The sequence below is a fragment of the Lactuca sativa genome, chromosome 5 (assembly GCF_002870075.4).
Source record: "Lactuca sativa cultivar Salinas chromosome 5, Lsat_Salinas_v11, whole genome shotgun sequence".
NCBI classification, from domain to species: Eukaryota; Viridiplantae; Streptophyta; class Magnoliopsida; order Asterales; family Asteraceae; genus Lactuca; species Lactuca sativa.
The window spans coordinates 228057078-228070990 of record NC_056627.2 but is presented as its reverse complement, the minus strand read 5'-3'; the positions used below and the strand labels follow the sequence as shown (position 1 = coordinate 228070990).

Below are 13913 nucleotides of genomic sequence, written 5' to 3'. Positions count from 1 at the left end.
ACTGGTCTTTTCTGGCCGTGATTTTGGGGATGTCACAGTTGGTATCAAAGTATTAGTTTAAGCGAACTAGGAATTTGTAGGATTTCTAGACTTAAACTTATAGTGCTAAGTGAAGTTTGTGAGATGTGTCTGTATATTTTAGACACGAGCACTAGTTTATTTTAGGAAAAATTGCCTTAAATGCTTTTATGTGCAAAATGTTATATGGTTGCCATATATGATGTTATTTGTTTGGATCTACGGTTTGTTGCCAAGCGGATCTGGAAAACTTTGTGTTTAGGATTCTAAGGAGAACTTTGCACCCTAACATTCTCCCCCTCAAAGTTAGGATTGGATATCCCGACTTTACTTTCCAAAAGAGCTTGCATGATCAAGACCAATTCCCCCTCAAAGTAACACCGATCTTCAAATCCGCAAATGAATATCTGATAAGCATCGAATACCCATATCTACATAGGTTATCAACCTCAAGTCATGTGCTAGTGATGACCAAGTCGGCTGACTCCTGAAACTCTCAAGATCAGTAATACTACCATTGACTTCTTGACATATAATTTTTCTCTCAATGATCATTCATTGACAAGCAAAAACAAATATCCAAAAGTTAGTGTGGATTCCCGACAAGAAAACACATCACAAAATAGGTCTCAGTTAATTCTTTGCTTCTCAATTAACAAAAAACATCACAGCTCTGATTCTAGAGGAAGAAAACATCTTTACTCCACATATTTGAGGTTTTTCTCAACCTTTTTAGTTTGAAATGAGTTTTCAAGATACGATATGTGGTAACTAGAGAATGGCTCTAATACTTGATTGGAAATGAAGTATGACTCATCTCTTAATTGAACAATTTCAATAATATATGATTCCTCTTCATAGTCATACAATTATACTAAGATGTTCTTCAAGGAGCCAATTGTGATATAGTTTCACAATCATTAAGATGATCACAAAACATGATACTAAAGTACTCTTCTTTCCTTTCAGATTGGAGAGACTTTTATCTTTCTGGCTGACAAATTCTTCTTATTTGTTATGCTACTCTTTGAATCTTTTCAAAGTATCAGGATTATGCTTGATCTTATAAACACAACCATATTTACTGAAACATCAATAAATCATGACGAATAGAGTTATCATCCTTTTTGGCGGATCTTAATAGTCCATATCAACATGTACTAGATCCATTAGTCATTCACTTGACTCATATAAACATGTGATCAATGAATTAATTATAATTTTCCAACGAACAAGATTCTCATACACTATACAATGTGAATTGTACAACACCAAGAACCTGTCCTGTTGGTGATGAGATTTCTTTTCACTTTATAATTATGGCAATACGATAAGCGATATCATAAGAATCAAATCTACAATTAATATTGCTAATAATAGAAATGTAACCAACACTTTCATGAATGACATTGTAAGTAAATATAAAGTAAGCCAACTAGATAAACCAAAACTTCACTTTTATTGAAAATAAATGAAAATTTGGAACTTTTCCTTACAATTCATAAATGAAAACTATGTTTCTACACATCTCCTAAGCAATCTATTAAATTATCCTAACTCCTTATTAGCATCTCCAAAATCCAATCATCGAAATATGCGACCAAAGTCCATTTCCTTGATCATATTTAGCACACTCTACTTAAGCTTCCTTCTTTCTCTTGGATCCTGCAATAACATCAAAATGTGATCATCACATCATTTATTAAGAGTCTACGAATATGAATTTGTTAAGATAATGGAGTTAGATAATGTATTTACCTGAAGTAGAGTCACACAACTTGACTTCACTATCTCAAAGATCTTTCAAGTACTTTGGGTAGCTTCGCAGCCAATGACCCTTCAATTGGCAATAGAAACATATGGACTTTTTAGGGTTAACACATGGAACTATCTTAAAACTAGTCTTTCTCTTTACCATACAATCAAATAGTTTGACCTTGGCCAATCCGTTTCCATTGAAAAGAGAAATTTGTTCTAGACCACAAATGTCATCATTGTCAATATCCATGGAAACTTTGGAATCAGAACCTTTAAGCACTTCTGCTTCAGATTTGCTCTTAATCATTTTTCCTTCAACAACAATCAACATTTAGGTCAGATCAATAAGGGTCATGTCGATATTCCTCGAATGAAAGTTCTCAATGAACTGACCATATGACTTAGAAGAGAAAGAAGAACCAAATCAATGGCTTGCTCCCTTGGGAAAATGACACCCATTCTATCCAACTTGTCAATGTACGATTTCATTTCCAGAACATACGTACACACAAAATTTCCATCTTGATGTCTAAATTCCAATAGGGCTTGAGTAGTTTCATATCTTTCAACTTGAGGAAAACGTGATGTGGGGAAAGTCACTAGAGGAGGAGGTGGAAGAGTTGAAAAAACATGACGTCCAGTTCCACCATTTCCCAAAGAAGAGAAAACATTTTCACCTTGATTAGAAAGTGGAAGATCATCTTCAAAAGGAAAAAGAAGACCATTTCCAAAAGAATAAGGAAGACCATTATTGTCTTGACTTAACATCTATAATGGGAGAAAAAATAATTCAAGTTAGTTGATTTTAATCCTTAATTATTAACCCATAAATTTTAAATTAAGGCTAGGATCCATGTTTTTCGATTTGAACTTTGAAGAGGGATGTTCTAATCAAATTCGAATCTATTTTAGGTAGGTAAGGCTTTTACCAATTTCAATCTTATGAAACTCCTAGATCTTTTGAGATTCATTGAGTCTAATTAATGGCATGTTTAATCTCATATTATGCTCACTCTTTTGTGACGCGGATGTTGAGGATCACAAACGAGATGTGAATAACCATGCAAATCTGCTTGACAACCTCGATGTCATTTATCATCTCACATTGATGTGCTGGTTAACCACACACGCTCCATCAACAACGATAATTTCTCGAGAGGTCCATCATATCTCTTTATAATCCCTATTAGTGTGTCGATTAACCACATACGCTCCACTAACGACATATAAAGTATGATGTGTGTTATAATGGATTAGCATACATTTCACATTTTTTTCTAAAGTAACTAAGAGTGGGATTTTAAAATTAGTTCAGTTACTTTAAATCATTATGCTTATTAATGAGATTATTTCCTATCAAATCCATTCGACTAACGACCCTCCACCACATAGGAGAGCAGTGGGTGAGAGTGGACACCCATTCAACGGTCGTTTTATAGGCCGCTTCCTTATACCCTTTTTATAGCATGGTTTCATGGATGAGGCGTACTAGCGATTTGACTGACTATTCTTATACATATATATATATATATATATATATATATATATATATATATATATATATATATATATATATTAAGCTTTTAATTATATACATAGTATAAAGTTTAATTTATTAAATCCATTTTACGGATTTATTAATTATCTTTTAATTAATCATTTAATTAAATTAATAATAAGATCCATAAGGATAATTTAATCTAATAATTAATTATTATTTTGTCTATGATTATCTCCTACAGTTTAGGGTTTTATTCAATTATCTAATATGACCAAAAATCGGATTATGGCAGATTATATAAAAGATAATTACCAAATAACAACCATATAAATCAAATTACGCAAGAAAATCCAAAAATTCGGAATTTGTTGTGCTCACCTTGTGAGTTCTGGTAGAAATAGAATTTCGGATTTTATCGATGCTCGCGTCGTAAGCATCCAATCTCACATCGTGAGATCGGTTTTGACAAAAAAACAATTTGTTCATGTTCCAGCAATATACGTTTAATTGTTAGACAGTCGTACGCTCTAATACCACTGATGGGTTTTACATGCACTAACACGGATAAATCGTTAACACTTAAGGGTACATGCAACCTAAGGATATATGTGTAACGTCCCAAAAACTAATACCAAAAGTTTCGATTTTTATATTAAATAAACCATCAACCAAATCCATATCTTTAAACCATATTGAAAATCAGAGTGTGACAAATAACATCCAAGTACATCAGAGTCATACAAAACGAGGAACAATATGGTGTGTGCAATGCAGTCATTCCGAGATCTTCCCTTTGAAACCAAAAGTACCTGAAACATAAACTGAAAACCGTAAGCACAAATCTTAGTGAGTTCCCCAAAATACCACATACCATACATATCAAACATATAGTGTGCCCTGCCCGACATCGAGCCCCGCTCGGTATACAGATCTATCAGTTTTTGGGCCCTGCCCGGTATACATATAAGCATGTAAACATAATAACACATAACACATGAAACAATAATAAAGATAAATAGCATACAGAATGGTCATCGAGCCTCGTCGGGCATCAGGCCTTGCCTGGTAACATATAAACATATATCCCATGCAAGAGTCACGCAGACAACTAGCATACTAAACATACAATCCATGGGCTGGCATTAGTGCCTTCGACCCGCTAAACACAGTGAGGAAACTCACCTCAAGCCGATGAATCTCTCTATAAAATCTTAGTCTGTTGATCCGGAAATCCCCGCGCACTAGAACCAACAAATAATTATCCAATTAGTAATTGGATCTCGACCCATAATCAAGAATATAAGTTACTTGACCCATAACCAGTGTAAAAGACCATTTTACCCTTTTCTTACTTGGCCCAGCCTAATTTCCTAAATTGCATCCCAAGGCCCACTATGGCCCAACTTCCTAATTGGGCCCAAAAACTATAATAGGACCAATTCTAAGAAAGACCATAGCTAAACCATGGCCCATAGTCATAATTCAATGGCTCAACAAGGCCCAAACCCTAAAAGGCCCAAAATGTCCATCATGGGGAGTACGTCCTGCGTACTAGAGACGTACTCCTCACGTACTCATACACGAAGCACAATGTACAAGTTATTGATGCGAGATTTCAGCATTATGCTGAGCATACTCCCATATACGCCCATCGTACTTTTCAAAGGCCAAAAATAAACATTAAGCTCTTAATGGGTTAAGTCAAGTTGTCCAAACACATATCTAATCCCTACAAAAGGTCTCAAACAATAAAGTTTCCAACTTTACTCTCTTACATGCCTTAAAGGGACTCAACACTTAAAAATAAGCTTAATAAAGGTCTTAATACTTGCATGGACCAAAATCTTTCACAAAGTTTACATTTTTATGATCAAGTGACCCTCATGGAGCTAAGATCTAACATCCATTGCTTGTGGAGTAGATCAAAAGCTTAACTTTAACTCAAAAGACTTCAAAAATGCATACGAGGCTCCATAAACGGATCTAGCACAAATGATCATCAAGGTCAGAGATTTGTACCTCAAAAAAGCTTACAAATAATAAGGTATTCTTGAATCTACAAGCTCAAGTTATACCTCCAAGTGTTCCTCTTCTTCTTCTTTACCACAAAGCACCAACAAACTCACTTTGAAGCTCAAATATCACCAAATACACTTAGGGTTTCGAATATAGGGTTTCGAATATAGGGTTTAATGGGATGGAGACTAAGGATAAGAGGTTTTTTTGTTGAGTTAAGGAGCTTAAATAGGGTCCAAGACCCTAAATTAGGGTTTTTCATGAAACTGGAGTACACCCTGCGTACACCCAGTACGCTTAGTGTACTCCCAAAGGTGTCGTGATCCTTCTCCTAGTACGCCCGGCATACTCCCCAAGTACACCCAGCGTACTAGGCTTAGCCTTAAATCCACCAACTTCCGAAGGCTATAGCTTCTTCGTTCTAAATCCGATTTCGACAATCCTTATATCCACGGAAAGGTAATGCGAGGATCTACACTTCTAACAACTCCTCATTTCCTTAAAACTTCCAGAACTATAATCCAAAATTCATGAAGGTCCAAACTTGCCAATTTACGGTTATACTCTTAGGCTCCAAATCATAAACCGATCGAACTCCCGAATCGTCTAACTTACATTACCTACACCCAAAGGGGTCTAGTCCCTCTTTCCCAAAGTCCCTAAGCCTTATGGTAACCGATCTTTGGGTCACGGCCCCGAATTAGGATACAATTTGGAATAGGGTGTTACACTCTATCATAACACTATTGAAGTAATACTCTATTGAACAACAAAAACCTACGAACCCTATGTTATTTTTCAAAATTACAAACTAGTTAGGGTTTACATACCTTCTATTTATTGTAGTAAATAACTAATCAAAAGCCTTCTTGAAAAACTCTTGGAAGCAAGCACCACAAATGTCGTGCCTCTAATGGTTCACACCCAAACCCTAGCAACCAAGGAACTTGAAGAGAGAGAGAGAGAGAGAGAGAGAGAGAGAGAGAAAAAGAGAGAGAGAAAGAGAGAGAGGTGGAATTTCAGCCTAACTCTTCTATAGAATTCATGGATGAAATTTGTATCCCAAGGGTACTTTTTATAGTGTTACAAGAAACCCCTAGATAACCCTAAAAGATCTAAAATAATATTATCTCCTTATAGTAATTATCCAGCTTCCTAATTATCCTCCAAGGATAATTCTAGAATCCTTAGACACCTCCTAAAACCTTCCAAGGCTCTAGGATAGTTCTAGAATGCCTCTTGCTTAATTAAATATTACTATTTCAAATTAATATATTATAATCATAATATATTAAAAAACATTTATTTTGATTTCAAATAAATTTATTAAACATATAATAAATTAGTTTCTCTCTCTTTAAAAATTATCATATTCAATTACTAGGTTTGAGGACAACCCAAAAGGATTGTGCTACTATCAATTCAAGTTTATACCAATTATAGTTATGGGCTTAGACACCCAATCTAACAGTCTTTGAGACAACAATACCAACGGAAATAATATTAGTGGTAGCCTTGATTGTAGTAATACTACGGTTTGGAATATGTGTGAATTGTTATTTGGAAAAACATAAAAGGATTTCATTTTTTTACATCTTTTATTGAGATGAAAGTTTCATGAAGTTAGTTTTATTTACTAAGCCTTTAGCTTATTGTGTATGTTTATTAACATATTTTCAGGAATTAAGGATGTTGCAAGCAAAAATATTTTGGAAAGGAAAGGAATCTTTTGAAGTCTTTTGTACATTACTAAATATGTAAAATAGTATTTGCAACATCCCAATACGATATGTGGGGTTGCTTTTGTATGTTTAATATTTTTTTGGAAACTCGATGTGTGATATGTATCTATATAGTTAATGTTTAATACTTTGTATAAAGAAAAGGTTTTGGATGTGTTTTTGTATAAAGTTTTGGGTGTTACAGATATTTTCACACATCACTTTATAGGGCAGAGCACCCTTTTTAACCATCAATGTTGTAAATCTTATAATTAAAGTAGTTTATTCAATGCATCTCGTACCCTAGCTTCTCTCATGTTTCTACTATTAAAAGTTTTCCAACAATAAAAAAATAAATATCTAGCACTGCCAATACTAATAATACTCTTACATGTTTATTAAAAATGCAATTACTGTTAAGTTACTCACCTTAAATTATCATGGTTGGACAATTTCATGTTCTTTATGTTCCTTTATTTTTCCAAGCTCCTAACATGCGTTTTGCCAATACAAAACACTAACCATCATTCTACTACCTTGGTTTGAGCTAACCAAGAGAAATCTAACCAACTACACATCTTTTATGCTATGTATAGGCAAGTTTAATCTAATTTATCATTTCTAGTATCAATTCCCAGCCACATCAATAGCTAACACCATCTTAACTTCTTAATTGCACAACACCCTTCTTGCGGTGTTGACTAATCTCTTTGAACACATGGATTTGGCTCATCCATGGAGTTTATGAGTTATATTGTAGATTGATTACTTAAGATAAAAACTTTCAAAAGCATCAGTTCACATAATTTGATCCATTATGATCTCTTTTAATAAGCTAAACCAAACCCTAGATTTACTTCAAATCCAAAAGGATGAAGGACATCAAGAACATATACCTTCCGATATTAATATGCTATAATCATTGACGATTAAATATTGTTTTGAAACCTCCAAAATTGATTTAGTTTGACCCAAAATTTCCCTAGAACCTCTCCTCATCTCTTGGAACTGATTTGGGAGGAAATGAGTAAAATGAAGATTTCCATCTTAAATGCCACTTAACACCTTAAAATGATCCGGGGTGATTGTAAAATTGTCTAGGATGATTTCACCAAAAATATCAAGCTAGCATCCATACCGAATAACATCGTCCAGCATGGGGGAAAATCATTTGGGACTAATTGTGTTATTAGATCAATGGCTCTTATTTTGTTATCTTGTTTTATCAAAAACGATTCCACAGTAACTCTAATTTATGTTATTCAAAATGTTTCAAAACGATGAAAGAGTCCTTTATGGCTTCTTATTTTATGTTTCTCGTAATTGTCTTGCTTTTTAGAGGTTCAATGGCCTATATTTACATGTCTCTTGGTTTAGTCCAACACTCATTTGAGCATTATACTTTAACATGTCCATCTTGAACTCCCACATACATTCCAACATTTTAGTGTATTAACTTGTAACTCGTAAAAACCATCTCATTATAGGTTTCCAACATTTATTAAAGAATTTGATAGAAGTATGCTCTCTTCATTAACAATACCATATATCACACACATTATCCATTAAGGTAATGTACTTTCACCGATACTATTTACCATGTTTGCTTCATATCATCACTCATATCCACATGTATATACCTACTACCATCGCATGTAGTTCAACTACAAGTCTTACACAAACATGGTTGTTACAACATACGCACCCAACCGCAAAACCCAAATGACACAAACAACCACCGATCAACAGAACTCTGTCACATTCGAAACACACGAATCTGAATGCCATTAGATGTTCAAGTACCCCAAAAGTGCACCCGAAGACTCGTCGTAAATAGCCATAAACAAACTACCCTCACTCTCAACCTTCTTGTGAAGTTCCCCATAATACCTAACCAAATGGTTTGAATCTTGAGAGAATTGGCATGCATCTTTACTCTTTAATGAACTTCCCTTAGTGAGCTTCTACGAATTTAAATGTTCACGAGTTATTACCTTATCTCCCCGGCTCATAATTTGATTTTATTTTCTTATAAATCAAACATGAATCCTATATAATAATTAAAATTAATTTATGCATTTGTAATAAATCAAATAAATCTAAATTTATTTTTTAGTCTTATATGTTCATATGGGTGGTAAGTATATTACTAAAGGATGCGATACATGAAGGCAACAACACCATCCCCACAAGGATATTTTATGTAAGGTAGATCAAAGTTCAATGTCATAACTAAAACATTCATCCATGCCACTAGCTATCTCTTAGAGCATCTCTAGTGGTTACACCATGTTATGACTTAAAATAAGTGTCGTATCATCTTTATATTAGTTTTTACCTATAAATAAATAAGCACTCCAATGGTTAAGCTTATTTAAATAGCTTTTTTTATAAAGTTAACTAATATATCCTCATTTATCTAAAATGTTTTATAAAACACCATCATTTAGATCGGTTCATAACATTTATCTAAAATGTTTTTTATACGGACGTATAAATACAAATATATAGGTTCATTATTTATATAGCCATAAAATTTTATATTAAAAATGAGATGTTAGTAAATATTTAATTATTCATAATTAATGGTAAACCAATAAAAAATATTTAAAATTAAATTAGAAATAAATGGATAATTGAAATATGGTTCAACTAGAAGAGCTTATATATACAAATGATACAAGTATATTGATCATTCAATATATATTGAGTGGTCAATAAAAAACAAATAAGTTCTCTGCTCCAATGGTAATTAGTGATCATTCAAAAAAAAGATATACTATAAAAAAATTCCCATTAGAGATGCTCTTATCGGAGATGCTCTTATCCTAAAAAATGAAGGTGTATTCAAATAAGTCAACATATACCATTGCAAAATGTCCTTCAATGTACATGAGTTTAAAGTTGTCATGACATGACACGGACACCACAAGCTAAACAATTACATTTGAAATGCATTATGTTTGAATTTGGATTGGGTCTGAAACCGGTGAACCGGACAATTTCTAACTATTTTTTACCCAAAAATCTAAAACAACAAGAAAACAACATTCTCGATCTCTTGTATGAGCAAAAGTTGTAAATTCCTCCTCCTTATCATAAAAAAGAAAAGGAAAATGATTTAGGAGGGTAACTACCTCATATCCGTGTTCACATATTAGCAACTTCTTATTTTTTGTACATAATAAAGTAACTAACTTGTTTTAACTGTTTAAATTACACCAATGTTACCGGTTAATACCTGTTTTAACCGGTAACTCAAACGGAAAATGACTTAGCAGGATAACTACCTCTTATCTGTGTTCACATATTGGCAACTTCTTATTTTTTGTACATAAGAAAGCAACTAACTTGTTTTAACTATGTAACATCCCAAAAATCATGACCAAAAATTTCGTTTTTAATTTAATACTAAAACCATAATTGTCAAACCATTAATTTAATACTCTGGCATTAGGCCCTGCCTGGCATCGAGCCCCGCTCCGTATACATATATGTCTCTCTTAGGGCCCGCCTGTCTCCGGGCCCCGCCCGTTAAACACATACAGTCATATAACATGCTAACACATAAAGAAACATATTCTATTGTATCCCTATCCTAAGAAACATACTCTGCTAATAATTAGATACAAAACATTGTCCGTACTCAACTAGTGATGAGATACAGGACCTCGCTCACACTCACCTCTTTACCAAGCACATACAAGTATCACACAAACAACAAGTATAATCTAACATGCAAACATTCCTCGGGCACCCGCCCGACATCAGACCTTGGTCTGGAATAACATACTAGCATACAATGCCTAGGGCTAACCCCCGGGTCTTCTTACTCATAGACTACATGGGCTGGCATTGTGGCCTTAGACCCATTCACACAGTGAGGAGACTCACCTTACACTGTTGAAGCCCTAGCTGGAACTAGCTGAGTACGGACAAACTTCCGTATCTCATTATTAGCAGAGTATGTTTCTTAAGACAGCGATACAGTAGAGTATGTTTCTTTATGTGTTAGCATGTTATATGATTGTATGTGTTTAGCGGGCAGGGCCTAGAGACAGACGGGGCCTAAGAAAGACAGATCTGTATATCGAGCGTGGCTCGATGCCAGGCGGGGCCTGATGTCGGGCGAGACCCGATGCCGGAGTATTAAATTAATGGTTTGACAATTATGGTTTTAGTATTAAATTAAAAACGAAATTTTTAGTCATGATTTTTGGAATGTTACACAGTTAAAACAAGTTAGTTGCTTTCTTATGTACAAAAAATAAGAAGTTGCCAATATGTGAACACGAATAAAAGATAGTTACCCTCCTAAGTCATTTTCCCTTTGAGTTACCGGTTAAAACATATATTAGCCGGTAATATTGGTGTAATTTAAACAGTTAAAACAAATTAGTTGTTTTATTATGTACAAAAAAAAAGTTGTCAATATGTAAACACGGATAAAAGATAATTACCCTCCTAAGTCAGTTTCCCAAAAAAAACCTAGAACATTTGTGCACTCAATCTACACTAGTGCAATGTAACAAACACAAACTACTAAATTCACACGAACCCCAACTCGAATTATGCATTGAAAGTTATGAAAACACGATAACCATTCGGAACAAGGGTTTAGATTGTTAAATATCCTACAATTAAAAAAAGACAAAACCAAAATAAAATAAACAAGTCAACCATTCCTACTACATACTCCATACGTGATAATAAAACATCCCCATCTAACAACAAATGTAGCTTCACTTTCTCTTCTTAGCTGGTGGTTGTTCTTCCTCATCATCATCCTCCTCTTCTTCTTCCTCCTCATCATCATCATCATCATCATCTTCTTCATCATCATCATCGTCATCATCATCATCACTACCTTGATTGCCATTAGTAGCAGGATCCTCCTCAGCATCAGCTTCATCATCATCATCATCTCCAGCTTCTTCTTCACCTGAGAAATCTTCATCTCCAGCATCATCTTCTGGCTCCTCTGCATCATTGTCTTCTTCTTCATCATCATCCTCTGTGTCACTTCCATCTTTTGCTTCAAGTTCAGTTGAGCTCTTCTTGTTAAGCTCGGAAAAAGGAAACCTGCAAGAAAAAAAAAATCAAAATTTTATAAAATTTTCAGATTATAAAAACACAAGATTTCTCATGATAAAATTTGTCACTACCTTTGATCATTTCCAATCAAATTTGCCAATGTACTTCCATCTTGAAGCAGAAGTCCCATCTGCATAATAAAAAAACACAAGATTTCTCATGAAAAAATTGAACCAAACTATAAAAATGCAAAATTTTGGGAGTATTTCATGTCATATTGCCATCAAAAGTTTGCCAAAATTTATTTTTCCTTTCATTTCCCCAAGTATTCAGGAACTTTCTCAATTTTCTTTTAAACAGCACTTACCCTGAGAGTATATAATAAAAAAGAGGAAAAAAGCAATAAGGGAGACAAGGTTGATGTTGAGTCATGGAAAGCTAGCTGGCAACAATATAAATTTTTTGAAACTCAAAAGTGAAAAGATGAACTTTTTCTTCATAACCCAACTTAAGAAACATAATTATATTCAACACCAAAAAAATCTTGAAAGCGCAAAAGAACAATCAGCTTTAGGCGTTTATTGGTTTTCTGAGCTTTTCATCATACCCAACTTCACAATGGAAACAAACCTTTAATTTTTCTGAAAACTCAAAAAAGAACTGAATTTGAGAATTATTCACAAGAAACATGGTTAACTTCCAAGAAAATGGTTTAAAAAGGTCGATCACTCTTGACTTTAAAATTAAAGGAAAAACAAATTAATCTGGAAACTTGAGAAAAGATTGTCGATTACTATTAACTATAGAAGTAGAGGAAAACCAAAGGAAGGAAGAATAAAAGCTTAAAACTTTGAAGTCTCGTTATCAGAAGTTAAACAGGAACTTAAAAGGGCAAAAACTATCTTCATAGTAACAAACAACATAAGATCCAAACATCAAACACCTGGTGGGCATCTATAGAACCCAATTAGTTAACACAGTAAGCAAAAGCAATAACACAGTGATTATGCGTAAAACCAAAAGACATGAAAGACAGATTAAACCCTAGAAGCAAAACCCCAATTATAACAAATACAACAAAAAGTCATTTAGACCATGAATTTAGCAATTTAGCTTCAAAATTTTCAGTGATTTTGAAACCCAAAATGGAAAAAAAAGGAAAAAGTAAAGGATTCAGAATTATTTATACCATCATGACAAGGCAAGCAATAGAAATCTCAGCAGCCAAAAGGCTTTCAAAAGCTATCGCTCCGGCGAGAGATGCCATTTTTCTCTGTAAATACCCTAAATCAGAGCTGGACGATTTCACTAATTCCATTGCGAAAACCCACAAAAATTATCTTGACAACCGACTTGAAAATCAAAGATTTTATACTTTCCACCGGATGAAGGTTTAAGAAATGTGTAACGGTAACAAAGCCAGGGAGAGAGTAGATAAGAGACTGTGAACGAAAGGAATTGTGGGGTTAGGGTTCGAAAGGCTTGATTCCTTTGGGTGTCGGGGCCAAGGGTTTTTGTTTGATTGAAACAAGAAGTGTTCTAGGGTTTTGTTGGGTGTGAATTGCAAAATGTGTATAAGTTAGGGGTAAAATTGTGATAACTTTACTTTGACCTGGATGTATTTGAAACTTTCGATCTGCATTTTCAAATTTTGAAAATGTAATTAAGGCTTACACTCTTCCCAATAGGAAATTCAAAAATTCAAATAATATGCACATCCATTTCAAGATAAGATATCTTTTAAAATGTTAATAACATTAATTTAGTTCATTTTTATTTTTTATTAAGTAAACTATTCAATAATTTATAGAGTAGTTTTCAATTTGTTATAAAAAGATCTACATAAAATTTTAAGAATTGTATAA

At 33.8% G+C, this 13913-nt stretch overlaps 1 protein-coding gene across 1 annotated transcript; it reads right to left on the bottom strand.

Annotated features, from left to right (window-relative positions):
• Positions 1-11561: 11561 nt before the first annotated feature.
• On the bottom strand, positions 11562-13572 carry LOC111881852 (phosphopantothenoylcysteine decarboxylase subunit VHS3). Its single transcript, XM_023878242.3, has 3 exons — positions 13238-13572; positions 12180-12238; positions 11562-12096 (listed from the first exon to the last, which is right to left on the bottom strand). The coding sequence occupies exons 1-3, from the start codon at positions 13364-13366 to the stop codon at positions 11757-11759; spliced, it is 528 nt and encodes a 175-aa protein (XP_023734010.1). The 5' UTR covers positions 13367-13572; the 3' UTR covers positions 11562-11756.
• Between the last annotated feature and the right edge of the window lie 341 nt (positions 13573-13913).